This window comes from Podarcis filfolensis (assembly GCF_964270895.1).
Source record: "Podarcis filfolensis genome assembly, chromosome: 16".
Classification (NCBI taxonomy): Eukaryota; Metazoa; Chordata; class Lepidosauria; order Squamata; family Lacertidae; genus Podarcis; species Podarcis filfolensis.
Window position 1 is genome coordinate 25,297,894 of NC_139620.1, and position 27,493 is coordinate 25,325,386.

The 27,493-nt window shown below is 49.6% G+C and overlaps 2 protein-coding genes across 6 annotated transcripts; both read left to right on the forward strand.

Annotated features, from left to right (window-relative positions):
- The first annotated feature begins 3,386 nt into the window (after positions 1-3,386).
- On the forward strand, positions 3,387-8,624 carry DGCR6 (DiGeorge syndrome critical region gene 6). Of its 2 annotated transcripts, none has more exons than XM_083590654.1 (5): positions 3,387-3,651; positions 6,773-6,933; positions 7,325-7,425; positions 7,723-7,863; positions 8,213-8,624. In XM_083590654.1, exons 1-5 carry the CDS (start codon positions 3,464-3,466, stop codon positions 8,294-8,296), a joined length of 675 nt encoding a protein of 224 aa, XP_083446780.1. In that variant the 5' UTR covers positions 3,387-3,463; the 3' UTR covers positions 8,297-8,624. The 2 variants fall into 2 exon arrangements, with proteins under 2 accessions (XP_083446780.1, XP_083446781.1); XM_083590655.1 differs by having other exon boundaries at positions 3,399-4,626; positions 5,083-6,933.
- Positions 8,625-10,586: 1,962 nt separating this feature from the next.
- Positions 10,587-25,517, forward strand: SLC7A4 (solute carrier family 7 member 4). Of its 4 annotated transcripts, none has more exons than XM_083590103.1 (5): positions 10,587-10,780; positions 15,806-16,862; positions 19,990-20,672; positions 21,811-21,919; positions 23,728-25,517. In XM_083590103.1, the coding sequence occupies exons 2-5, from the start codon at positions 15,881-15,883 to the stop codon at positions 23,922-23,924; spliced, it is 1,971 nt and encodes a 656-aa protein (XP_083446229.1). In that variant the 5' UTR covers positions 10,587-10,780; positions 15,806-15,880; the 3' UTR covers positions 23,925-25,517. The 4 variants fall into 4 exon arrangements, with proteins under 4 accessions (XP_083446229.1, XP_083446228.1, XP_083446230.1 ...); XM_083590102.1 differs by lacking the exon at positions 10,587-10,780 and adding an exon at positions 10,926-11,113; XM_083590104.1 differs by lacking the exon at positions 10,587-10,780 and adding an exon at positions 10,926-11,113 and having other exon boundaries at positions 15,809-16,862.
- The last annotated feature ends 1,976 nt before the right edge of the window (positions 25,518-27,493 follow it).

Here is a 27,493-nt window from a genome sequence, read left to right on the forward strand (position 1 = left end):
GGTATTCAAAAGCATTACTGCCTCTTACTTTGGTGATCTTCATAAAAGGTAAAGGGACCCCTGACCATTAGGTCCAGTCGTGGCCGACTCTGGGGTTGCAGTGCTCATCTCGCTTTACTGGCCGAGGGAGCCGGCGTACAGCTTCCGGGTCATGTGGCCAGCATGACTAAGCCGCTTCTGGCAAACCAGAGCAGCGCACGGAAACGCTGTTTAGCTTCCTGCCAGAGCGGTACCTATTTATCTACTTGCACTTTGACGTGCTTTAGAACTGCTAGGTTGGCAGGAGCAGGGACCGAGCAACGGGAGCTCACCCCGTCGTGGGGATTCGAACCACTGACCTTCTGATCGGCAAGTCCTAGGCTCTGTGGTTTAACCCACAGCGCCACCCGCGTCCCTGGTGATCTTCATACCGGGGATTTAAATAAGACGCAGCACTGAGCACATTTTCTAAAACGCTTCTCCCATTTTGCTAGGCCAAACTGTCTCACCACCACCTCTCTGCCCCGTTCTTCTTTACTGTACGAGGAAACCATGAGTTCAGATTTGCGCTAGAAATAATAGACTCTGACAACTGCTGGAGTTATCCCTTTGAGGCCATTTCCCCAGACAATGGTGGGTGCTGCTTCAGCAAGCATGTATCCTACAGGGAACCCTGCAGCCAAAGGACTGAACACTCCTGGAGAAGTGACGTAACAGAAAAGGATTGAGGAAAACTGCAATGGCATAAACTTCTCAATGGATTGGGCCCCCAGTTTACAGAACTAATCCTACCCGAGCAGCTCTCACCCCAGCATATCCCAATTGTGCGCCTCCTGGTGCCTGCTCTTCGCAATGCAATAGGAAATGGAAGGGGATCTCTGGACTGGCTGCAAATGTTTTGATGGGCCCTTTGCTGCAACCTCCACCACCCAATTTCCCCCACTGCCCAGGCCTGCCAAGAGCACCTCAACAAGGCCTGCGAGAGGCATCAGCGTTACTCTAGCGGTACCCCGCAAGCTCCTTGCCAAATTAAACATCTCTGGGCACCGCTGAGGTTCCCACAAGGAACCCAGCCCTTCCCAGAGACAGGCAGGCAGCCGAGAACTGCACGGAGGCTCTTGCCAGACGAATTAGGAAGACGCCTGGGACCTACATCTGGTAGCTATTGAGTGGGGTTGGGGGAAGAGGAGTGCAAGGAATTGTGGGAGACTCGATACAGCCGACAGCAGATTTCCCCAACCTGGTGCCCTTGGGTTGCTTGGGGGCATCAGCCTCAGGGGGCACTGGATTAGGGAAGAGTGGTCTACAAAGTGCAAAGGGAGTCAGAGGGGTGATCTGAGAGCTTTAAGAACATAAGAAGAGGCTGCTGGATCAAGCCAGTGGCCCATTTAGTCCAGCATCCTGTTTTCACAGTGGACAACCACATGCCTGTGGAAAACCCCCAAGCAAGATTCAAGCGCAAGAGTGCTCTCCCCTCCTGTGATTTCCATCAGCTGGTATTCAGAAGCATTGCTGCTTCTGACCACAGAGACAGGACTCAGCTATACAGCCGCAAATAAGGCATTTTAAGTGTGTTTTAAAGTGCAATATACAAATGTGACACTAGATGGCAACAGTGAGCTATGGCAAATTCAATGTATTTCCCCCCCCCCCAAAAAAAATGTTTTTAAAAAAACATTTTCACAGTGTTTTTAAAAATGTGTGTAGGTTCCACCACAGTCATTGTGGCTAGTAGCCACTGAAAGCCCTCTCCACGAATGTGCAAATCCGATTTTAAAGCCATCCATGGAGAGAGTTCCTTGGTTAACTATGTGTTGCATGAATGACTTTTTTTTTAAATCTGTCCTGAATCTTCCAACATTCACTGGATGTCCACCACCTCTAGAGGGAGAGAAATGATAGCATGCATCATTTTATAAACTTCTACCATGTCAGCTCTTACCTTTTCAAAAGTTCCAAACGCCACAACCTTTCTTCATCCCCTTGATAATATGGGTTGCACTTTGTTAAACCTTTCCAACGCTACAATATCCTTTGGTGGATAAGGAAAGGGAGAGGCTTTTCCCTGGAGTCAGGACGACTCCAAGAGGCAACACAAGTTGGAGGAAGGAGACTTTGATAGGCACCAGGGCAGCAGGAGAGCGTTAAAAAGGCACAGCCTGTGGTTGCCAGCAGTGGCCTAGGGGATGCCAAAGTAGACACATGGGCAAAGGTTGCTCAACACTCAGTGGCCTGAGTGATAAATATAGGCTGGTAGGCCTCAAACCTGAACACAATAGGATGCAGTCCTAACCACTTTTACCCGAGAGTAGACCCCACGGAATTCAATGGGACTTACTTCTGAGCAGAACTCTTGCTCAAATACACACTCTGCTTGCCATGATTATTTTTTTTAAATTCTACTTCTTATGAGTACATGCTCAGAAATAATTCATTCCTGTATCCTCATGTCACAAAACCCTGCTATTCTGCTAAGGGGTGAGAACACTCTGCTCGTGTCCAGAGGCACTTAGCCATTATGTACTTATTCTGCATACGCAAAAGGAAGAGAAATTGTTCAGTTTTGGTTTTAGGGGCGACAGCATTCTGCCCATGCTCAAGAGTACATCGTGCTTATTTTGCTTTTGGGGTGGGGTGGTGTCAAGGCATTCAGGCCATGCTCAGAAGCATCCAGTCCTTATTCTGCCCAGGCAAAAGGGAGAAAAAACACATCGGGTTGTGTTGGGGGGCAGGTAGGAAGTAGAAGGGCGCTGTGTCCATGCTCAAAAGCAATTACCCCTCATTCTAAAAGCCAGAGAAAACCCTTCAGGGTCTGCTGGGGGGAAGGGGGGTTAGAAGGGCGCTTTGTCCATGCTCAGAAGCACCCAACCCTCATTCTGCACACCCAAAAGCCAGAGAAAACACTTAAGGTTCGGATGGGGGGGTAGAAGGGCGCTCTGCCCATGCTCAGAGGCACCTAGCCCTCATTCTGCACACCTAAAAGCTTGAGAAAACGCTTAAAGGTTCTGCTTTGGCGGGGGGGGGGGGTTAGAAGGGTGCTCTGCCCATGCTCAAAAACACCCAGCCCTCATTATGCACTTCTAAAAGTCAGAGAAAACCCTTCAGGGTCTGCTTGGGGGAAGGGGGGTTAGAAGGGCGCTTTGTCCATGCTCAGAAGCACCCAGCCCTCATTCTGCAGACCGAAAAGCCAGAGAAAACACTTAAGATTCTGCTTTGGGGGGGGGGGTTAGAAGGGCGCTCTGCCCATGCTCAGAGCCCCCCAGCCCTCATTCTGCACACCTAAAAGCGAAGCACTTCAGGGCAGGTTCTACTTCGGCGGAGGAGAGAGGAACAGCCCTCTGCCCACGCCCAGAGGCACCGTGGGCGGGCACGGCGAGCAGCGCCTGGCTTTGAAGGGCAGGCCCCTCTCGGAGGGAGCGCGCGCGAGGGGCAGGCGCTCGGGGAGGCGGAGTCCGGCGCTTGGGCCTAGCCGCCTCCCTCAGCCATGGCGCGCTTCGGCGCGGGCTTCGCCTACGACGACGACGGGGAAAGCCTGGCCGCCGGAGCTGGAGCAGCAGGAGCCGGAGCAGGGGGACTGGGAGGCTTCGGCGGGGGCGACCGGCTGGCCCGTCAGCAGGAGCGCCACTACCAGCTGCTCTCCGAGCTGCAGGCCCTCGTCAAGGACCTGCCCAGGTGCGGGGAGAAGCAGCGGAGGCCGCCTCGCCTCGGACCCCCGCCGGCTGGGCAGCGCGCAGGGAAGGGCCCGGGCCGGACAGGGAAACGGCTTTCCTTCCTTGGATCCCCACACCTGAGGGGCTTGAGGAAGGAAAAGCCCCCCAATAAAAAAGGGGGAAGAGAGAGGGGGGCAGGATGCTGCTGGAGGATATTGCATCCTACTATTATTATTATTATTATTATTATTATTATTATTATTATTATTATGTTATCTTCGTCTACCTTTCTGCAGAAACGGGACTGGAGGCAGCCCACAATTTCAATATTTAAAAAACAACCACCACTGAACTGCGAATTATTATTACTGTTTATTTTCAGATATAATAGTTTTTATCAGTTTTCCATTACAATCCAATAATAGCCTCGTTATAACAATACCAATTTATAATACCATTACTAATACCAATCAATCAAATAGCGAATTGTATAATGTTGATAAGGTGGGCCACCGCGTGCTAGAATGGATGGTTTGATGGTTTTCTTTAATTCTGCGTTCCAAAATCTTACTAATTTCAATTACATTCCGGTCCTAGTTTATTATTACTTATTTCGCTGCTCTGGTATGCGTCTCCGCCCTTCCGCAGAAACTGCTCGAGGCATCTCGCAATTTTAATGCAAAACTGCAGGTGATAATAATAATAATGATGGCAGTGTGTTGTGATTCTGCCTTCAGAAATGGCACTCGAGGCAGCTCACAATTTTAATCTGAAAAACCACAAAGCAGCAGACAGTGGTAGTAACAGTAGTAATAATAATTAATTGCAATGGTTGGTGTCTCGCCTTTCTGCAGAAACCCCCCTCGAGGCAGCACACCGTTTTCATTTTAAAACCACAAAGTGGCAAGTTGTTGGTAGTGGTATTTCCACCTTGCTGCAGAAACCGTGTGCAAGGCAGTTCACTGCTTTAATACAAAACCAGCAAATTGTTATTACCGTATTTTTCGCTCCATAGGACGCACCGGCCCATAGGACGCATCAAGTTTTTTGGGGGGGAAATAAAGGGAAAAAAATTTATTTCCCCCCCAGGCGCTTGTGGTGCCGGCAGCGGGGAGAAGCGCTCTTCTCCCCGCCGCCCGCCTTGAGATCAGGTCCGGGGACAGCAGGAAGACGCGCTGCGCCTCCCAGCTGTCCCCGGAGCTTGCGGGGCAGGCAGCGGGGAGAAGCGCTCTTCTCCCCACCGCCCGCCTTGAGACCAGGTCCGGGGACAGCGGGGAGACGCGCTGCGCCTCCCCACTGTCCCCGGAGCTTGCGGGGCTGGCGGCGGGGTCTCCCCTCTCACTCTGCAGGCTTTAGCGAAAGCCTGCATTCGCCCTATAGGACGCACACACATTTCCCCTTCATTTTTGGAGGGGAAAAAGTGCGTCCTATAGAGCGAAAAATACGGTATTAGTGTGGTGTAGTGGTTAGAGTATCAAAACAGGACACGGGAGACCAAATCCCTGCACAACCATCAAACTCACTGGGGTGACGTAGGACCAGTTGCTGCTTGTCAGCCTGACAAACCTCACAGGGTTGTTGTGGGGATTAACTAGGGAGGAAGCCATCTTGAGCTATTTAGGGAAAAGATGCGGTGTAAATGCTTAATATGCATTTATTACGCATATTTAAATAATAAATAATAATTTTGTTGCAGTGTTTTGTGTCTCCACCTTTCTGCAGAAATGATACTCAAGGCAGCTCACAATTCTAACATAAAACCACAAAACTGTTAATTATTATTATTACTACTGCTATTACAGTTATTAGCTGCTCGCTACGTAAAAACGCCTCGAAGCAACTTATAACTGAAGTCAGTTCTGGAGAAAAAGGCCCAGCAAAATCATCATAAGGCCATCAGAGGATGCATTCAGGATTTAACAGGTTTATCATTTATTTCTATATTATAAAAATACTTATTGTGGCAGATTTGTTGTTAAAAAGTTCGTGGCTGCTGCAGCAACACCCCTATGGGGAAAGGTGGTGATATTTGATGCTTTTTTGTTTAGGCAGGGGAAGCAAATAAGGTGAAGGATAGGCGAAGGTGGATAAATTTATGCATGGGGTGGAGAAATAATTTTTTTCTCCTTTTCTCATGCCACTAGAGAACCTAAAAACTCAAAAGCCTCAAATATTGCATAGGGGAGCAAAAAAAATTCTGATGTTTCCGCTGGAGCTGCTTATGCTGCTAAAAAGGCAAGTTGCTTTCAGTTTCTAAATTGAAAAGAGACAAGAACCCTTTACTTCCTCTTTAGCATATTTTCATCATAATCTCAGGGACTACCTAAAAGAGCATGCTGGCTATGAAAATAGTTATGAACTATTGTTGAGGCAGGCCGGTCCATCTGGACATTAGGGACGGGTGGTGCTGTGGTCTAAACCACTGAGCCTCTTGGGCTTGCAGATCAGAAGGTCAGCGGTTCGAATCCCCATGACGGGGTGAGCTCCCGTTGCTCGGTCCCAGCTCCTGCCAACCTAGCAGTTTGAAAGCACACCAGTGGAAGTAGATAAATAGGTACCGCTGCGGCGGGAAGGTAAACGGATTTTCCTTGTGCTCTGGCTTCCATCACAGTGTCCTGTTGTGTCAGAAGCGGTTTAGTCATGCTGGCCATCAGACCCGGAAAGCTGTCTGTGGACAAATGCCGGCTCCCTCGGCCTGAAAGCGAAATGAGCGCCACAACCCCATAGTCAAGTTTGATTGGACTTAACCATCCAGGGGTCCTTTAACCTTTACCATCTGGAAAAATGGGGGGCTTTGCCCCAGTGCCCCCACCAACCTTGGTCTGCCCTCAGCCAGCCATAATCGGCCAGCCTTCTTACTTAACAACCAGCCCTGCCTCCTTCATGAACTGTTGACTCTGCCTTTCATTGGCTCTGGCGCCACCTACTGTTGGGCTCCCTGCTTTCGGACCTACCAGTCCCAGTGGACACAAGCCACCCTTATATTGAGGCATCTTTTCTCCTAAATCAGAGTCAACAGACGTGATGGGAGTTGGAGCTCAGCAACCTCTGGAGGACCACAAATTTCCCATCGTGACACCAACTTCTGAGTGGCACAGGGGTGCCCGATGTTCCCTTGACTCTTTGCTGTGCTTTCTTGGCAGTTCTTCCCAGCAGAGGCTGTCATACACCATCCTCAATGACCTGGCCATGGCGCTCATTGATGGGACGGTCTTTGAGATCGTCCAGGGCCTGCTCGACATCCAGCACCTGATGGAAAGAAACCTCTACAACCAGCGGCTCAAGCTCCACAACGAGCACCGAGGTAAGAGGGGCTCGATCCCTTGTAGGAATTGGCCGGGCCTTCATCAAACAGCCTCTCTCAATCGCCAGTCAGGGGTGGTTAAAATACAGGAAGCGATTTTCTCCTCATTCTCTGAATGAGTGAGACAAGGGCTGTCTTCCAGCTGATGAGCACAGGATCAGGAAGTGGCTGTTCCAAATTATTGTGCACGACCAGAGAGGCACATATGTGCTCCCACACGACACACTTTGCAGAAAAGAAAAATGGAGCAGTTGGGGATGTTGTTCATATTTGGCAGAGCTCCCGGGGCGGGGGGGGGGGAGCGGGCTGATCTTTAGGAGCTTGGAGCAGAGCCTTTCTGCATCCCCCACAATACAAAAACGTAATGTTTTGCTGCTTGTTCCTTCCGCAGTTCTCAAGCAGGAGATGCTGTATAAGCACAAAGAAGCCCAGCAAGGCTGCAAGCCTCACAACTTGCCTCTTCTCAAAGCAGCTCAGCAGAGGGAGCTGGAGGTAAGGCCTTCATGTGCTTGAGAGAGAGCAGTCTCCCTATTTGAACGTTGCCTCTCGTGCTTGTGCAGTGATTAGCTAGCAGCCGCTTTGGGGCATTTCCCTCCCTCTGTAGTACACAGCTTGGCTCGTTGGCAAGGGAAGCCCATTGTGACCACAATGGGGGGCAGTCCTTCACTGCGAGCTGTGTTGAACTGGCTGGTGTTTCCCCCTCTCATTTGATTCTGAGATTTCTCTTTTTCTCAGCCGGGATTTCTGTGCTTTATACCCCACCCCCATTTCCATCCACCTTTAACTCAGGCCCTGGAGCAGCGGATTCATGATGAGCAGCAGATGATGGATGAGAAGATTGTCCTGGAACTGGATCAGAAAGTTGTTGACCAGCAGAACACGCTGGAGAAAGCTGGCGTCTCTGGCTTTTATATCACGACAAACCCGCAGGTCTGTGTGTAGAACGGGGTGGGTTTTTCCACAGATGCTGCCCCATACCTGTGTAATCCAAGGGTATAGCTGCCTTGCAAATAAATCCATGGCCTACATGTTTATGTTAGTTATTTGAGCCCTCAAAGTAGGGGGTGGGACACCTTCCTGGTTGTCTAGAGATGATTCCACAAGCGACTAGCCAAGCAGCTACGTAAGAGGCTGCATTAAGGTTTGGTGCATTTTGGCTGCTTCCCAACCCAACGGATAACTTCATATTGCACCCTGATATTGACCGTTTGGGGGTGGGTGGAAGAAAAGGACTCTTTGTGGTGTAAAAAAACAACAACCAATTGCTTTCTGTTTACAGGAGCTGACTCTCCAGATGAATCTGCTGGAGCTGATCCGAAAACTGCAGCAAAAGGAATCGCAATCTAGAAAGCCTTTCTCCTGAGCACAGGACAGAAGGGCACAATAACTGCTTTTCCCCCCTCTCCCTCTTTTCTAGCCACGATCCTCTGTGGGAGTGGTGCTGAACAAGATTACTCAGTGTTTTTATATAGATACATAAAGGCTGGCACAGCCAGTTCCCTTGCCAGACCTCAGAAGAAAAGAGGCTCAGTGGGGTTTGGGAGGAGAGCTGCCCCCTTTTTTCAGTGTGGGGTGGAAGCAGGGTTAACAGCCAAGGAAGCCCCAAAGTTCGGTTTGACTCTGTGTTTGTTTGTTTATTTATTATCTATCTTGTTTTTTAAAAATATATATATATGCACACACGACACACACATATAGCTGTTGTGGATTTTCCGTTTATCTCAAGGTTGATGTTTTGCTATGGTGACCAAGGAATTCTGAGCTCGAAATAAGGCAGTAAGCAGCATTAGTTTAGGGGTTTGGGGGTAATGACGGGGTGGGGATACTGGACCTGTGGTTCAGAGTGCTTACCAGGGGGTTAATAGTCTGCCTCGGGGAAGGCCATCAAGTGTCCACTCCCTCAGCAAGGCTACCTCTCTTTATTGCAACAGTGTGGATTTTTATTTTTGAGATTCTTGAAGACAATGGGTTGGTGTGTCCACCCTGAAGGGGGCTGTCTATGCTGCCAGTCAAGGTCAGCTTTGCAGGATAATTTCTGAACGTTTGATTGGGCAGTGCTGGAGCAGGGTTTCTTTGACCATCTCGCCAGGGAAGACATTCTACAAATTGGGAACCACCACTGAGAAGGCCCTGTCAGTACCAGCCAGGAAGCTCCAACAGCTGGGCCTCCCCTGCTGGTCATCAGTCAGAGGTGGCTGATATTGAGGAAAATGCTTTTTGTCTTTGACTGCGAGGGGTGTTGTATCTTAAATGGAGAAATCAGCTCAGCCAAGTCCCTTCTGCTATTAGTTTGAGAGTTCTCAGGACCTCTGTTGAGCATTATAGATGTTATAAAGATTTCCGTAGTAAACATTTTTTTAGCCAAAGCTCAGGATGGAAATAATAATCATTTATTTTTTATACCCTGCCCATCTGGCTGGGTTTCCCCAGCCACTCTGGGCGGCTCCCAACATAATATTAAAAAAAAATAAACATCAAACATTAAAAACTTCCCTAAATTTAGAAGGTATCTTCTAAAAGTCAGATAGTTGTTTATTTCCTTGACATCTGATGGGAGGGCGTTCCATAGGTCAGGCACCACTACTAAGAAGACCCTTTGCCTAGTCTAGTGCCAGGGAATATTTGGTAAATCTTAGTTGTGCTTTATCTACAATTTTGGTTCTGTACCACGTAAGAGAATTATTTGGCTAAGCAAATCGATAAATAGAAGAATTGTTCCCTTTGTGCTGGGGTAGGTAACAGAACAGCTTAGTCTCTTCCAGTTTTTTGGATTCCTCTGGGGAGCTCACAGGTGGGATGTGTAGATGATCTCCCCCGTTTGCAACCAACATTGTGAGTTAGACTGCCTTTGAATGTGGGGCACCATTTAATTATGAAGACTAATATACATTGATAGGTCCTCTTCCATGAAATTGTCTAATTTGAGGAGGGGGGGAAGGTAATTACACAGACAAAAGAAAAATATTTCCTAGCCAACAATCAATAGGCATATATAAAGGATTTAAAAATAAAATAAACATCAAATTGTAGAGACCACACCAATGCAAAGTTTATTCAGCCACTCCTCATACTATCTCCAAATAGGTCTTAATCCAGTATACAAATTCAAGTTGTACATTTGCTTCCAAACACTAAATTCACAACAGAGCAAACCATGTAGCACTGATCAGCTAAAAAGCATCAGTTTGCCAAGCATGTTCTGACCTTTGCCAGCCTGTTGCCCTCCAGACATTTTGGACTCCAGCTCCCATGTGATGGCGGTGGCAGTCACCCAAATATCGAGGAGACCAGGTCGGTTGTCAAAGGCTACCCTAAAAGCTGCTTTAAAAGCCATATTGCCACCTCAGGGGGAAAGGCATTCTACCATCCCATCTCCCAAACATTGGTGGGGATGACTTTAGGGAAAAGGAAGGCTGAGCCTCTGGGCTTACCTGAACACAGCAGGGCTTACTCTTGAGTAGCCATGCTGGAGTCAATTTGGCCAGGGCATGTTGAAAGAAATCCATGCACCTCACACACTTCCCATAGGCAGTCTTAACCCTTGGTTACCGGATGTCCCTGGATTTACAAATCAGTCCCCATACAAAATCCATTGATGTTGAAAAGTGTCCCCGGAATTATTGAAAAAAATCTGGTAACCTTAATCATAGTGAGTTCAATGGGGCTTACTCCCCAGGCAGTGAGCTCAGGATTATAACCAAGAAGGCTGTTTCAAAAGCACAGCGTCTGGCTTCCTCACCTCCTCCCACGCCATTTCCCAGGGGAGCGGGCGAGAGAAAGCTGCACCGGTTGGATTTCTGCCACTTTCTCTGCAAACAAGGATCCCCGGGCGAAGTGGCAACCGCAGGTAGGGAGTTTGTCCTTGGTTTGGGGTCTGGAGTGGGATGGGCACCCTTTGTAGAGAGCCCCGCCCTGAAGGATCTCCGCCCCCCCCTTTGCAGAGCACCCCCCTTCCCCAATACCTGGGCTGCTTCAGAGCATCTCCCCCGCCCCCACCCACCTCCTTCCTTTTGAGTCCCATCCGGGCTCGCCTGGGCAGCTGGTGCCGGTGGCGGCGGGAGGGGGCCGGATTAAAAGCAACTCCCTCCCTCCTCTCCTGGAGAACAAATAAGGCCGTGACGCAGCGGCGCCGCTGCCGCCGAGCAGGAAAGGCCTTCGCCGGGTGCAGCGAGCGGAGCAGGTGAGCAGCAACCGGGGGGGGGGTGGACGACGACCCGGGACGGCTCTGCAGGGCGATCCCCATCGCGGAGGGTCCCACCTGCTGCCCGGCCGGCGCCAGGTGCGCCTGCATCCGCCAGCCTGGCAGGTGAGGAGGAGCAGAGGCAGCAGCAGGGCCCGGGACTGGGCGGAGGCTCCCGAGGGCAGCGCCATCGGCCCGCGTCCGCCTCCGGGAGCCTAACCTCCAGCACCTGCCTCGGGGTGTCTAACCGCGATCAGCTGTCCCGGGTGCCTTTTTTGGGATCGGCTGAGCATCCGCCCAGGTGCTTCCACTAACCCAGGCGCTGCTCTGCCTTCGGGAGAGCGGGGAGCTGTCCAGGGTGGGGCAAGTGCTGAGCCGAGGCGGCCTTCTCCTCCTGTCTTTAATATTTGGGGGACGGGAACAGGTATTTTGTCCCAAGGGCAAAAAAATGGAAAGGGGAAATCTTGTGGTTCAAACTGGATTGGGGGGGGGTTGTCTTCAATGGGGAAAATAACACTGGGCCAGAGCCCCAGATTTGCCTGCAGATGGTTGCAGGTTCAATTCCCAGGTAAAGATGGTGGAGAATCTACCTGAAACTTTGGAGGGCTGCTGCCAACCAGTGTATGGAATACTGAACCGGATGGACCGATGGTCTGACTCTGTCTAAGGCTTCCAGTGTGACTTCGCAAGTGTTTAATTTCAACATCAGTCTTCTTAGCTGCTTGCTTTCCTTCCTCCTCCCATACCCACAGTTGGTTACCCAAAACGCCCATCTCTGCCACTGACTTCCACCGCCAGCGGAGACGTTTCTGTCCACTGCCCTGAAATTGTGATCCAAAACAAGCCCCCGTTTTCTGGGAGGTGTGGCAAAAGCGGTGCATCGGAGCATGTGCAGAGTTCCGCTCCTGTCCTGTCAGCTTGAAGAGCTGACATCCCTTTGCGCACCAGGGTCAAAGGCAGGGGTTTCTGGGGAAGAAAGGCAAAAACCCGAGGCAGCTCTGAGCTCCAGCACCTCTCCCCCCGCCCCTGTTTAAAAAGGGAGCGCTGCTCACCAGTTCATTAAGGCAAAAGGGGGGCACTGACCCACAAAGCTCAGTCTGCCCTCTCACCTGCCTACCTTCTTAGTGCCATCCAGTCCAAGGAGTGCCAGCAGCTGCTGTCAGCTCCTTAGTCTTTCCTGTTGCCTTTGTAGAACTCAGCAGGGAGAAGGGGGGGTTGAAAACTAGCCTGAGTTGGCTCTGTCTGTCACTGGCTCTGGCGCCCCCTACTGTTGGGCTCCCTGCCTTCTGCCCTACCAATCCCGGTGGGCACCAGCAGTCACCTGTCCAATTTGGGGCAAGGAGCGAGGAGGGGGAGAGGGGCCATTTTAGATCTAGGGTCAAACTAATGTGACATAGATTGTGCCCTGCATGGCAGAGGGGTCCCTTGGGGATATGTAAAACACACACACACACACACACACCTTTGACTCAGGGCTAGACTCTTTTGCCATCAAGGCCACGGACATATTTTCTCAGAGGGTTTTTGTTGTTGCTGCTGCTGTTGTGAACATATGCCTAAGTGTGGGGATTTGAGGCAGGGGGCGACCTTTTCAGTGGGGAGGAGGGAATTCACAGCAGAATACATGGAATGTGAAAAAAGGAGATATTCAATATTCAGCTGTAAAAAGAGTCAATGTTATTTTAACGTGTATAAATATACACGTAGATACACATAACTTATAATCCAAGAAATATGCTTGCTTCTCCTGAGAAATAAACACATGTAGTCTAATAGGTGGGCAGGTGGCAACACTTCATCCATTGCAGGGGGTTGGACTAGATGACCATTGGGGTCCCTTCCAATCCTATTTCTATGATTCCCTAAAAGACACCCCCAAACACATAATTCCCTCATGCCTGCTTTAAAAAAATATATATGTTTCAATATTTTTAACATTTTGTATTTTCTCTTTTTCTTGTCGACTTCCCACCCCTTTTCCATGGAGTTGTTGTTATTCCCCTTCTGCTGCATCCAGTCTTCTTCACGCCTGCTTTGTTGACATCTCTGCAGCCCCACCCACCCAAGCAGCTATTATTGTTGAGATACGAATAGATGCTAGGAGAGGATATATTTATTAGGTATTATCCTTCCTTCCTTCACATGTGCGATTTCAGCAGAGTGCCGCCCCTTTGTAGCTTGAACGGAAGCTTAGATAGTCTTGTTTTAGCTTTTCAGTTTAAGTAATCCAGAGTGCTTTAAGGCAGAGTGGACTCTCCTGGTACTTCTCCCTCCCCACATCCCTCAAACAATAATCACACAGACAGTCTCGTAAAATGTAAAATATAACATTTACTCACTCAGAAGAGTAACAGTTTCAGGAGGCTTAAAATGGTAATTCAGTTACAAAGGTATACAGTGGTACCTCGGGTTACATACGCTTCAGGTTACATACGCTTCAGGTTACAGACTCCGCTAACCCAGAAATAGTACCTCGGGTTAAGAACTTTGCTTCAGGATGAGAACAGAAATCGTGCTCCAGCGGTGCGGCAGCAGCAGGAGGCCCCATTAGCTAAAGTGGTGCTTCAGGTTAAGAACAGTTTCAGGTTAAGAACAGACCTCCGGAACGAATTAAGTACGTAATCAGAGGTACCACTGTACTTAAGTCAAGCTCAAAATGTGGTCTGAGCTTGGAGCTCAGACTAAGCAGATGCTCTCACATTGATGGCACGGTGGGAAAAGATGGAAAAGAGGACATACCCAGGCAGGTAGGCAAATATATAGAAATGCCCCCCTGTCAGGGCACTATGGAAGTGTCTCTCGCAGAGTTCTCTCCAGCAAACTTACATAAAAGCACTGTCAGCTTCGGCTCCTTATCATGTGCCTATCTAGCAAAACATGAATGGTTTTACTGCATTTTAAATATCCCACAATAATTGCTGAGGATTCTTCGCTCGGGAAAGAGTTTTCCTTCTTCAGGCAAACTGGTCCCCAGTTACCAAGAGGCAGTCTCCAATCTTCTGCCCCCAATCCCAGGTCAACAGCTTTCTTTGGATGATGACCTTGCCTTTTGTGTCAGTCTTTTGGGAAAAAACAAAACAGTGTTACGTGTGTATGGTTGTGTCCGTGCTATTCTGTAAGCTTCACAGGAATATAGGAAGCAGTCTTCTACTGAGTCAGAACCGTGGGCCCCCCTAGCTTGGCAATGCCTGCACGGACTGGCAGGAGCTTTAGGAAAGTTTCTCTCCCAGCCCTACCCGGAGATGCTCTGCTACTGAATTATAGCCTTTTAAATACATTTGCCCCTCATCTATGAATGAAGAATTCTTCCATTTTGGACCACAGTGCAACGAGAGGTATAACCTTCCTGTTTATGCTCAGATGCACAGAAGCGCAGGACAGAAATTCAATCCGATGCTGTTCCCTTGAAAGGAAGGGGGGGGAAATCCAGGAACAAAAATGGAGGCAGTAAAGGGTTAATATCCACCACCCATGCCCTTTCTGCAATTGACATTTGAAGAAGTACAAAAAATGAGTGTTCTTTATTGTTTGGGGAATTGCTCTGATGTTTACATAGTGGCCTTGGCTTCTCATGTACTTGCTTATATTGTTATCCCTTTTTATTGGGTTCTGTCTGTGATCTGTCTTTTCGTTCCTTATGCTGAGTCAGGCCATTGGTCCATCTAGCACAGTGTTTCTTACTCTGACTGGCAGCTGCTCTCCGGGGTTTCAGTCATGGAACGTTCCAAGCATTACCTGCAGATGCTGCCATTAGGGATTGTTGCCACCTGGGGCCTTCTGCTTGCAAGACACGGATTCTGTCACCAAGCTATGGGCCTTCAACCTCGTCCTCTAGGAGTTAAGTGTCTTGGAGGGTGTGTGGGAGAGAGAGATGCATCCTCATATCAAAACACCAAGCCGGGAGTGGAAAGGCTTCCAAGGCAGTGTGCATTCCTAAAAACTGCTAGTAGTTCCTTTAAAAAATAAAGTTTAACAGTCAGTGCAAGACAGGTTGTTACAGAGCAGCTAAAGAGAAAAGGGAAAAAAGTATTCCACGGTACAGTGGTACCTCGGGTTACATACGCTTCAGGTTACATACGCTTCAGGTTACAGACTCCGCTAACCCAGAAATAGTACCTCGGGTTAAGAACTTTGCTTCAGGATGAGAACAGAAATCGTGCTCTGGCAGCGCGGCGGCAGCAGGAGGTCCCATTAGCTAAAGTGGTGCTTCAGGTTAAGAACAGTTTCAGGTTAAGAACGGACCTCCGGAACGAATTAAGTACTTAACCCGAGGCACCACTGTACAGAATATCGGGCAGCACACAAGAGTATCAGTGTGCAATGGCAGAGGGTCTGTTCTACTTTTGTTCCTGCACGCTGAAGGCAAGCTATGATAGTGAAAATGAGTTTCTACACTGAAGGCCTATGTGTGCTGGGCTCCCTCTCCAATCTCCCCCTTCCCCCAGGGCCTCGCACAACCAGCTTGGAAGAAAAACTTTCCGCACAGGAACACTCTAGCCCATCAAACAGGATATTTTTAAAAGCCAAACCTGTTCTACAGGAACTTAGGCACAGTGCCCTTGGTTTGCTTCCATTCAACTTCCAACCTCCACCCCCAATCTCTGCCCCAGCTGGCTTCTACGGCTGGTCAAGCACAAAGCCCTGATGAGCCCCTCTGATTTCACGACCCTTTCCTTCCTCGCTTTTGCCCAGGAGTCGGAGGCGCTTCTGTCTTCCCCCCCCCGAACCTTCAAGCGGAGGAAACAGCCCTCCGTCCTTCGCGGTAAGATGGTGACCCGCCTCCCTCGCTCGGCGGACCTGGCCCGCTTCTGCCAGAAGCTCAACCGGGTCAAGACCCTGGAGGACGACATGATGGAAACGTCCTTCAACCGCTGCCTCACCACCGTCGACTTGGCGCTCCTCGGCATTGGCGCCATGGTGGGCTCTGGCCTCTACGTCCTCACGGGCACAGTGGCCAAGGAGACGGCCGGGCCGGCCATCGTCGTGTCCTTCATCATCGCTGGCATTGCCTCGCTGCTGGCCGCCCTCTGCTATGCTGAGTTTGGTGCTCACGTGCCCAAGACAGGCTCGGCCTACATGTTCACCTATGTCTCCGTAGGCGAGATCTGGGCCTTCCTGATCGGGTGGAACGTCATTCTGGAGTACATGATAGGTGGAGCGGCCGTGGCCAGGGCCTGGAGCGGCTACCTGGATGCTATCTTTGACCACCGGATCAAGAACTTCACAGAGACTCATGTAGGCAGCTGGCACATCCCCTTCTTGGCCCATTACCCAGACTTCTTGGCCTTTGGCATCCTCCTTGTGGCCACGGCCTTCATCTCCTTCGGCGCCCGCGTCTCCTCCTGGCTCAACCACGTCTTCTCTGCCATCAGCATGGGGGTCATCCTTTTCATCCTCATCATGGGCTTCGTCCTGGCCCGGCCTCAAAACTGGGGGGCCGCCGAAGGGGGGTTCGCTCCGTACGGCGTCTCGGGGATCATGGCCGGCTCGGCCACCTGCTTTTACGCCTTCGTGGGCTTCGATGTCATCGCCACCTGCAGCGAGGAGGCCCGCAACCCGCAGAGGGCCATCCCAAGAGCCATTGCTATCTCGCTGAGCCTCGCCACAGGAGCCTACATCCTGGTTTCCATGGTGCTGACGCTCATGGTGCCCTGGCACTCTTTGAATCCTGACTCGGCGCTGGCCGACGCCTTTTACCAGAGGGGCTATTCCTGGGCTGGCTTCATCGTGGCTGCCGGATCCATCTGCGGTGAGTCAGAGCTGCATTTCCAGGACGTGGGCTCTTTCTGAACCAGGGATGAGGGAGCTTTCTTTCAGCCTGAGGGCGGCATTCCCTCGTGTGTGACTTTCTGGGGGCTGCACACCACCGGTGGGCAGGGCCGGAGGAAAAAGTGGGTGGAGGAATGGACAGAAGTCTCCACGCCAGCAAGAAGGCTTTGATGCTGTTTTGGAAGACATTCCAGCCAGATAAAAGCACTTAAGAAGTGCAGGGCTGGTGGGGGCTTTGGCCTGGGAGACAGCAGAATCATGCCACACATAGAGAATCATACCCCGTTAAATGGACATAGCCCCCCCCAAAGCATTCTGGGAGCTCTCATTTGTTAAGGGGACTGGGAATTGTTAGGAGAACCCCTCTTCTTCTTTGGCGATCACTCGTAGCCGAGTAAGATTGTCTTCCATGAACACAGTCTTAGCAGTGAGTCCGTAAGTGACTGTGGAGGCCAATTCTGGATCCACACGTCCTTCCACAGTGGGGACATAGATTTCCTGCCAGGAGGTGATCACAGTGAGGGTTTGCCAAGAGTGTCTTTCTCTTAGCACGTTTCTCCCTTTTGTCCTGAGTTCGAGCGTCTTCAAACTCCAAGACACCTTTGGTAAAGGCTGTTCTCCAATTGGAGCGCTCACAGGCAAGTGTTTCCCAATTGTCGGTGTTTATACTAACTTTTTTTAGATTTGCCTTGAGAGAGTCTTTGAACCTCTTTTGTTGACCACCAGCATTACGCTTTCCATTTTTAAGTTGGGAATAGAGTAGTTGCTTTGGAAGACGATAATTAGGCATCTGAACAACATGACCAGTCCAACGAAGTTGATGTTGAAGAATCATTGCTTCAACACTGGTGGATCTTGGCTTATTCCAGTACACTGGCATAAGTTATTTTCATTGCCATAATCCTACACTTTGTCGAAGGGAGTAGGGATCATATATTGAACAGATGGAAAATTCTTTAATCTGAGTAGGCTGAAAGCAAAGAGTAAGGTTACCATAGCTTCCATCATAGAACTTCAGTATGCTGAGGAGATCCCCTAGTCCCCTCACAGAGCTGCACTTCCCAGAGTGGTTTAACAGCCACTCCTTCTTCCCACAACAACCCTGTGAGGTAAGTTAAGCTGTAAGAGGCAATACCTGAAGTATACCTGAAGAAGGAGCGTCTCCACCCCTGTCATTCGGCCTGGGCACTGAGGTCCCACTCCAAGGGCCCTCACTGCAAGGTGAGGTTACAGGGAACCAGGCAGAGGGCCTTCTAAGTAGTGGTGCCCACCCTGTAGAACACCCTCCGATCAGATGTCAAGGAGATGAATACAACTTTTAGAAGACATCTGAAGGCAGCCCTGTATCAGCAAGTTTTTAATGTTTGATGTTCTGTGGTGTTTTTATATTTTGCTGGAAGCTGCCTAGAGTGGCTGGGGCAACCCAGTCAAATAGGTGTTATATTATTATTATTATTATTATTATTATTATTATTATTATTATTATTATTTATTAATTATATACCACCCTATACCTGGAGGTCTCAGGGTGGTTCACAGAACAAAATCAAAATATAAAACTACAAAATATATACGTAATCAAAATAAAAACAACAACCCAATAACACCCCCCCAAAAAACCCCACATTTTAAAAGGGCATAGGATGTCAATCAAATCAACCAAAAGCCTGGTTAAAAAGGAACTTTTTTGCCTGGCGCCTAAAGGTGTATAATGAAGGCGCCAGGCAAACTTCCCTGGGCATTACACAGACGGGGAGCCACTGCAGAGAAGGCCCTATTCTCATGTTGCCACCCTCCGGACCTCTCGAGAAGGGCCTCAGAAGATGATCTCAGGGTCTGGGTAGGTTCATATGGGAAGAGGCAGTCCTTGAGGTATTGTGGTCCTGAGGCTTTATAGGTCAAAACTAGCACTTTGAATTGGTGGTTCAAGGCTTTATAGGTGGTTCAAGGCTTTATAGGTCAAAACTAGCACTTTGAATTGGGCCCGGAAACTAATTGGTAGCCATAGCAAGAGCAGGATCGGTGTGATATGCTCAAACCATCTTGCCCCAATGAGCAACCTGGCACTGAATTCTGCACCAGCTGAAGCTTCCGAACCATCTTCAGAGGCAGCCCTACATATAACGCATTGCAGTAATCTAACCTTGAGGTTACCAGAGCATAGACAACAGTAGTTAGGCTATCCCTGTCCAGATAGGAGCGTAGCTGGGCCACCAGCCAAAGCTGATGGAAGACATTCTGGGCCACTAAGGCCACCTGAGCCTCGAGCGACAGCAGATAATAATAATAGTTGTTGTTGTTGTCTTGGCTCACTGGGTGACCTAACATGATGGCTGCTGTGACCTATGGATGCCTTTTGCCTTTATGGGTCTAAGGTGCTAGCTGGCTACATTAAGGGATGGGGTGACTCCTCTGTTTTGGCTTCATCTTCTGCTTTCCCTACTCCATCCCTCCAGGGCCAGGGCCTTGCAGAGCTAGGCAGATAGATAATGTGCCCCCCCCTTTTTTTACCGTGGGGATAACTGAAGTCTTATAAATAAGTAAGTATATAAATAATTTTCACAAAAGTTATGCTGACAAATAATTTTATTTCAAGGCTTGAACCGTATCTGCATATAAAGACAAAATGGAAAATATAGATATACAATACAGTAGTACCTCGGGTTAAGTACTTAATTCGTTCCGGAGGTCCGTTCTTAACCTGAAACTGTTCTTAACCTGAAGCACCACTTTAGCTAATGGGGCCTCCTGCTGCCGCTGTGCTGCCGGAGCACGATTTCTGTTCTCATCCTGAAGCATAGTTCTTAACCTGAAGCACTGTTTCTGGGTTAGCGGAGTCTGTAACCTGAAGCGTATGTAACCCGAGGTACCACTGTAGTGCTTTTAAAAAATACATAGGGAAAAGGATTATTTTAAGTGAATATGCTGACCGAGGCCCCGTTTGGAATTGGAGGCCCGGGCCAAGTGGCCCATATGGCCCCCTCCCTGTGTCTGGGCCTGTCCAGGGCTGTCCTGCTCCTCCAGCAAGCTTTAGCAGGGACTGCCTGCCTTGTGGCTGGCATCTCTCTGGCTCATCTGCCTTTTCCCTTTCTTCTCTCTCTCTCCAGCCATGAACACCGTCCTCCTCAGCAACCTCTTCTCTCTCCCTCGCATTGTTTACGCCATGGCAGAGGACGGGCTCTTCTTCAAGGTCTTCTCGCGTGTCCACCCTCGGACGCAGGTCCCCGTGGTGGCCATTGTGGTCTTTGGCGTCCTCATGTCTCTCCTGGCCCTCAGCCTGGACCTGGAGGCTTTGGTCCAGTTCCTGTCCATCGGCACCCTCTTGGCCTACACCTTTGTGGCTGCCAGCGTGATCATTCTGCGCTTCCAGCGGGTCAAGACGGAGGAAGCTTCCAGCGCATCCGCCAGGAGTGAGGCTTCTGCCCCGGCATCCACCGAGAGCATCGGCGCCACGGAACCCAAGGAATACGAGTCTTTCTCAGATAAGCTCCACCTGGTGGGCAAGGAGAAGTCGAAAAGCAGGCGAGAAGGGGGGCAGATGAAGGCCTTTTTTGAACCCTACCTAGGCTTCCTGGCTGACTTTGACCCCGGCGAAGTGGTCACGGTGGCCGTGATCATCCTTATGGTGTCAGCAATCTGCTTATCCTCCATCCTGGTATTTGGGCAGAACCAGCTCCACCTCCCCACTTGGAGCTATGCCTTGCTGGTCCTCCTCTTCAGCCTGGCCTTCGTGTTCAGCGTGGTCCTCATCAGTGTTCATCAGCAACAGCAAAGCACCCAGACGTTCCAGGTAGAGATGGGGAGAGATTTGACACCGTTTGCATTTATTATTATTATTATTATTAATTGTATACTGCCCTATACCTGTAGATCTCAGGGCGGTTCACAACACAAAGTTGCAATATACGGAGCACAAAATACATAATAAAAATAATCAAAACGGTTAACAATGCTATTGTATACACACTAATGAACGATACCCTCCCCGACAAAAGCCCCTAGACAATACTCCAGCCCACACGTACAAAAATCTAAATTAACATGTAACATTCAACAATGATTTAAAACAACCCCACCCTCCAAATAAAACAGTATTGTCCATATTCCCAGAGCTGGCACACTGAGCGGGCCTTGCCCAGAGAGAAAAGCAGAGAGCTTAAAAGCTCTTGAGATGACAGGTATCTCCAAGCGGGTACAGTGCAAAAAAAGAGCTTTTAAGCTGCTTGCCTTGCTTAGGTTTAACTTGCTCCATCTTAATTAGCTGGCCTCCAGCTGCATACGGTTGAAATCGCACAAGTTAGATAAACGGGAGATGTGATGGTATTGTACACTAACCGAAAAACAGCTTGCTGTCAAAATTTGCACATCTTTGAATTTTGCAATGCTAGTTCTCCAGACAGGAATTATTATTATTATTATTATTATTATTATTATTATTGATAACAACAATAATAATTAAATTTACACCCTGTCCTTTCTCTGAAAGGAGCCCCAGGGAAGCGATCAGTTACACAGATTAAAAACAAGAACAAAGAATAAAAATTCTAAAACAGTTAAAATGTTCTAAAAACAAGGGCAATTTAAAACATCTAATAGTAGTTAAATACATTCTTGCCTTCCAAAAATCTTAGGATTGCCAGGGACAGTATTCTTCAGCCCCCAACAGCTGGATAAACAGGGATGTTTTCAAATTCCTTTTCATCCCACCTCGGGCACCAACAAACCATGCTATACCACTGGCCACCGGTTATCAATGGACATTCAGAGAACAAGGGGTGCAAAGAGTCTTAAGAGAAGGTTAACCCGCCCATGTAAGGGATGGCATTTGTCCCACCCTGTGTTTTTTCAATTAGCCCTGCTGGAAAAGACTGCTAAGTGCATCCTCCTGTTTTCCTGCTCTCAATTCCCTGGGTCTTCTTTTTCTTCAGCTCCCTCTGGTACCACTGACTCCAGCGCTGAGCATTTTCATCAATGTCTACCTCATGCTGAAACTCAACTACATGACCTGGATCCGGTTCTCTGTGTGGCTGCTCGTGGGTGAGTTTGGGGATCGGGTGCACACAGACGCACCCAAGAGCGAGGAGAGAAATCGGGAGAAGTAATGTGGAAGGAAAGTGCATATATTGGGGTGAAACGTGCCTAAAAAATGAATATAATTACTGTAATCAGGGATGCCAACTTGAATAAAATATTGGGGGGCAGGTAAGCCCCACGCCACATAATTGATCACATGACATGGCACACACACACCATTTGAATGGCAATGCCAATCAACCCCGATCCTTTCATTGGAAATTTGTGGGACTGCCCCCCTCTACTTGGTACCCCTGTAATTAAAGAGGATAGCAGACAAAAATCCATTCCATTGGAGGAAATGGCTTTGAGAACATTTGTGCATAAGAAGAAACTCACACCAAAATGCTGATGAATGTTCATGAGGACTTAAAACATAAATAAATTGCAGACCGCTATGGGAAGGTGGGGAACTACTGAACTTAAGGCTGGAAAAAGGAGAAACCGGATTTGACAGATTTGCCCACCCCTAATGTCTAAAGCGGGTGGCGCTGTGGGTAAAACCACAGTGCCTAGGACTTGCCGATCGTATGGTCGGCGGTTCGAATCCCCGCGGCGGGGTGAGCTCCTGTCTTTCGGTCCCAGCTCCTGCCCACCTAGCAGTTCGAAAGCACCCTTAAAGTGCAAGTAGATAAATAGGTACCGCTTTATAGCGGGAAGGTAAACGGCGTTCCGTGTGCGGCGCTGGTGCAGGCTCGCCAGAGCAGCGATGTCACACTGGCCACGTGACCCGGAAGTGTCTGCGGACGGCGCCGGCTCCCGGCCTCTAGAGTGAGATGAGCGCACAACCCTAGAGTCTGTCAAGACTGGCCCGTACGGGCAGGGGTACCTTTACCTTTAATGTCTAAAGCAATCTTCCCCAACCTGGGCCCCCCCCCAGACGGTTTGGACTGCAATTCTCCTCACCCTCAGTCAGCAGTTGTCTCATGCTACGGCTAATGGGAGTTGTAGTAGTTAACAAAACAATAATCCACACACACAGTTTAAAAGGCCATAGATTGTTTAATTAGCCAAAGGCCTGGGAGAAGAGGAATGTTTTTGCCTGGCGCCTAAAAATATGTAATGAAGGCGCCAGATGAGCCTCCCTGGGGAGAACATTCTACAAATGGGGAGCCACCACAGAAAAGGCCCGTTCTTGTGTTGCAGCCTTCCGGACCTCTCGCAGAAGGAGCACATGAAGAAGGGCCTCAGATGATGATCACAGGGTCCGGGTTGGTTCATCTGGAGATAGGCGGTCCTTGACATATGTATAATGGCAGGTAGAGCTGGATCTAAGCATTGCAACTGAGGGTTAGCCAAAGCGGTGCCCTTCAGATGTTATCTGAATTAGCATTTATTAAATTTGTTAGACTCCTTTCTCCCTACAGAAATACAAAGTGCAAAAAGTCAAAAATGAAACAGCAGAATAACAATTTCTCTGCAAAGTATTGAAAATCACACAACCCCACAAGGAAATCAACACCAGCAAGATAATCATTAAATGAGAACAAATCGGAAATTAGTAACTTATAAAGCAGCCCATCATATTTCACCAAAAGCCTGCAAGTAGAAAAAGTAGAGTCTGCCCTTTTCCCATCTGCCAGGAAACAAGGGGGACCAATGAGAGTCTGAGCCAGCTGGCTGGGGCTGATGGGGAGTTGTAATCCAAACCACCTGGGGAGGGCACCAGGTTGGGGAATGTTGGTCTTAGATGCATGCCACCATTCTGGGCTCTGGTGCTGGGTTTGGGGGGTTAAGGCTGCTGATCTGTCTCTTTGTGCATTCGTCTCCAGGTTTGCTGGTTTATTTTGGTTACGGCATCTGGCACAGCAAAGAGAACCTACGGGAGCCCACGGCACACTCGGTCTGTGCCCGCTACGTGGTTTTCCCAAGCGGCAGCCTGGAAGAGACAGTCCAGGCTGTGCAGCCCAGCACTCAGCCCTCTCAGGGATTGGAGGAAATGGCAGGCGAGGAAGAAGGCAAGAGGTGATGCGGAGAGGCCTAACTTGGAGGAGACCCTTCCCTTTGACCACCACCCCCAGCCCACCCACCACTCTCCAGTGTTTTGGCAGAAAGGAGCCCTCGTCTGACTCAGCCAGGAAGACTGGGAGTGCTATTGAGCAGAGACCCACTACTTCTGCTTTCCTGCTTGGTCTGTGTTTCTGCTCTGGAAAGCTGGACCCATCTTGCCATTGAAAACTGCCCAGTCTACCCTGCCCTCCAGCTTGGAACCGAGAGCTGATCTGCAGACAGTCCGTCTCAACCCACAGCAGACGGGGGGCGGGCTATCTTTGTACTATTACATTATCAACGTGTTTCCCCCCCTTTTCTTTCCTCCAGGCTGCTGCCCTGGCTGCCTGCAACCTTCATTCCAGGTGTCCCGTTTAGATTATTTTGGGGTGGCTCCTGTTTGATGGGTTCGTACAAAAGGGCAAGATGGGAGGGGCACCGCTGTGCCAGCTTCAGGGGTCGGTTCTCATTCCCAGACCGTTAGACGAGACTGTGTTGGCTCTGCTTTGACGGAAAGCTGTCTCTTGCCTGCCACAAAATACGCTAGAGTAAATGGTATCTCTGCGTGGAACGAGGCAGTAGGCATTTTCGCACTGTGAGTGCGTCTGTCTCTCAATGATGCCTGGTGGATTGTGTATTCCAGAAAGCATGGACCACAACTGCCATCATCCCCAGCCGGCACAGCCTGATGGTGATGATGATTGATTGATTGACAACCTGCCCTTCACCTTAAGGTCCCAGGGAGGTTTGCAGCATTAAAACACAACATTAAAAGCAATTTCAAACAACTTGCAACCATAACTATAAGTTGGGTCCTATAAATATACACCTCATGTCAAAAGCCAGAGTAAAGAGGTGCATCTTCAGGATCCTCTAAAAGCTGCACAATGAAGGTCCCAGATGCACTTCTGTGGGGAGGGACTTCTCCAGTTTAGGGGCCACCACAGATAAGGCCCTCTCCCAGACCACCGCCACCCCAAGCCCCTGAGGGCAGAGGAACTACCAGGAGGGACTGCGCTGCTGATCTCAGAACCCGATGGTCTCTAGGGAAGACTGTAGTCTGTCAGTATTTGGGGCGTGAGTCATTTCGGGCTTTAAACACCAACATCAGCACCTTGAATTAGGTCCAGAAGCAAGCTGGCAACCAGCGCAGCTGTTTTAAAATGAGGGAGATCTAAATGGATTACCCCAGCCAGTAATCTGACTGCTGCGTTTTAGACTAAGTGAAGTTTCCGAATCGTCTTCAAGGGTAGCCCCACGTAGACTGCATTGCAGTAATCCAGTCTGGAAGTTAACAGAGCTTGGGGGAAGGTGTTAAAGTCCAGGTTGGTGAAGAAGGGATTTATCACCTTCTCCACCAAATCAACTTACCATTTCTCAGCCCCTTCTGCCTTTTAGTGTTCGATAACCAACTCTCCCCTCTCAGCAGCTCAAAGATGGCATGGATTGAACAGGTGCCAGCCAGGCAAACGATACCTTAATCGGTGACAGCTCAAGTATGCCCCACAATACTAGTAGCTCCCAGAATTGAACTTGGACATGCACTTAATTTTTTTCACACTAGTAAAGTTAAGTGTGTGTGTGACCATTCCTCATTCTGGAAATATTCCAGTGGAAAGGGGCTATATACAAAAGGTGAAATCATAGAATGGTAGAGTTGGAAGGGAGCCTGAGGGTCATTGAATCCAACCCCCTGCAAAGCAGGAATCTCAACTAAATGATACATGACAAATGGTCATCCAACTTCTGCTTAAAAACCTCCAAGGAAGGAGAATCCACTACCGTTAAACAGCTCTTACCGTCAGAAAGTTCTTCTTCAAGTTTAGTTGAAATCTCCCTTCTTGTGACTTGAATCCACTGGTTCATAAAGTAGATACCTATCCTTGGGAGACCATCTGCCCTGTTTCCATGTCAGAGACTCTTCCGGGGCAGGTTTCTGCAGCAGCAGTGGCTAAACCATCAGATTGTACCTATTTTAGAGAGCCCCACCAGCTAATGGTGAGGCTCATGCCAGGCAAGGCCACAGCCAGGGACTCGTGTACAAATCCAGCAGGGAGCTTCCTCTATGGCCACTTACGGGTTTGTCTTTAATTCATTCCATAGCACAGAACTTAGGGGTTGCTGCAGATAACTTGCAGCAGATAACTGGGAGGACATTTCGCTGAACTCTGAGGGGTTTTGCTTTTGATTAGACCTGGAGGGGGGCTGCACTGCTAAGTCTTTCTGAAAAATGGAATTGTTGCGTTCAATTTTGAGTGAGGAAAACACTTGCTCATCCCCCCCCCATGTGGTGCCTCCCAGCTTGGTTTGGACGACCGCCGCCATCGCCCCCAGACAACACAGCCATGCTGGTTGGGACATACCTAGGGATTGGCCAGGTTGGTCCCTGCCAACTGCACAGGCACAGAGGGCACAAAAATGGCATCTCTCTCAGCGCCTTGGCAGAGGAATCTGGACGCCGTCATAGCAGCCCTGCAGAGCCTCCTTCCTGGCAGCGCTGGTGGTTAGTTTGTGCAGTGGGGCTCCCCGTGACAACATCCCTGCCTGGTCCTCTGTCCTCTCTACACTATGTCCCACCCTCCACTCCCACTGCGTGCCCCCAGAAGGGACTTTCAGCTGATGTGGTGGCTAAGAAATGTCAGGCGAGGCTCTTCATTTAGCACAGCCGAGTTGCTTTCCCCTGGTTTCTTTCCCGCCTTGACCAATTTCTGGGGCATGTGACGCCGTGGGTTTAACCCAGAAAGCAAGGACCGTTGACTTAATGTCAAAGAACCAGCCAGCTGTAAATTGCACTGGCAAAGTTGGAGTTAACTTGTTACTAGCAAAAACACAATTTTCACAGAGTCGGCCAAGTGTCGGGTCTAATGAGCATAGCAGCTCATCCCCAGTAGGCCTGGCCCCATGAATCAGCTGCAGAGATTGAAAGTCCCCGCCTCCCGACAGCTTAGTCCCCACGACTCCACGGCTTTTTCCAAGCAACCAGAGACTATGCCCGGGTGCAGCCTGCCGCTGTTCTGCCCATTTCAGCTCTCTTCTGGTTCTGGGAGACAAGGTGGGGAGGGAGCTTGTCACAGCAGGAGGAGGAAACACCCGTGACTCTTCACTAGCCTTACTCATCTCTGGCTCTTGGCCTCCCTTCTCTCCGTCACCCACTTCAGCTTCAGCCTCCGATTCTGGGCTTCTCTCTGCCACTGACTCTTCCTCTCACCAAGCCCTGTTGCCTCTTCCCAGTCTCCTCCCTCTGACCATTCATTGTTGTCCCATCACCATTCCCCAGGACCTGAGCCTTCTTCCCTTGGGGGTTCCCCAGCTGATGCCTCTCAGCGGTCCAGGACACTTCAACAGGGCTTGTTTCCGAGTAAAGTGTGCACTGGGGGTTCAGCTTCCGAGTTACTGCCTTTCTGCTGGCACCTTGCCAGAAGTAACAGGCAGGCAAGCAAAGCATTGTCCAAAGTTCCTGCCTCTGGCTTGCCAGATTTAGGCTGCAGTCCTGTGTACCCACTTTCCTGGGAGTAAGCCCCATTGAACTCAGTGGGTTTAACTTTTGAG

Excerpts from the sequence above, each read along its gene's own strand:
- SLC7A4 (XM_083590101.1), top strand. The coding sequence starts at position 15,758 with ATGAGCCCCTCTGATTTCACGACCCTTTCCTTCCTCGCTTTTGCCCAG. Across the intron at positions 16,863-19,989 it reads GGCTGCCGGATCCATCTGCG|CCATGAACACCGTCCTCCTC; the intron begins GTGAGTCAGAGC and ends CTCTCTCTCCAG. Across the intron at positions 21,920-23,727 it reads CTCTGTGTGGCTGCTCGTGG|GTTTGCTGGTTTATTTTGGT; the intron begins GTGAGTTTGGGG and ends ATTCGTCTCCAG.
- DGCR6 (XM_083590654.1), top strand. The coding sequence starts at position 3,464 with ATGGCGCGCTTCGGCGCGGGCTTCGCCTACGACGACGACGGGGAAAGC. Across the intron at positions 7,426-7,722 it reads CTCAGCAGAGGGAGCTGGAG|GCCCTGGAGCAGCGGATTCA; the intron begins GTAAGGCCTTCA and ends CCTTTAACTCAG. Across the intron at positions 7,864-8,212 it reads ATATCACGACAAACCCGCAG|GAGCTGACTCTCCAGATGAA; the intron begins GTCTGTGTGTAG and ends TTCTGTTTACAG.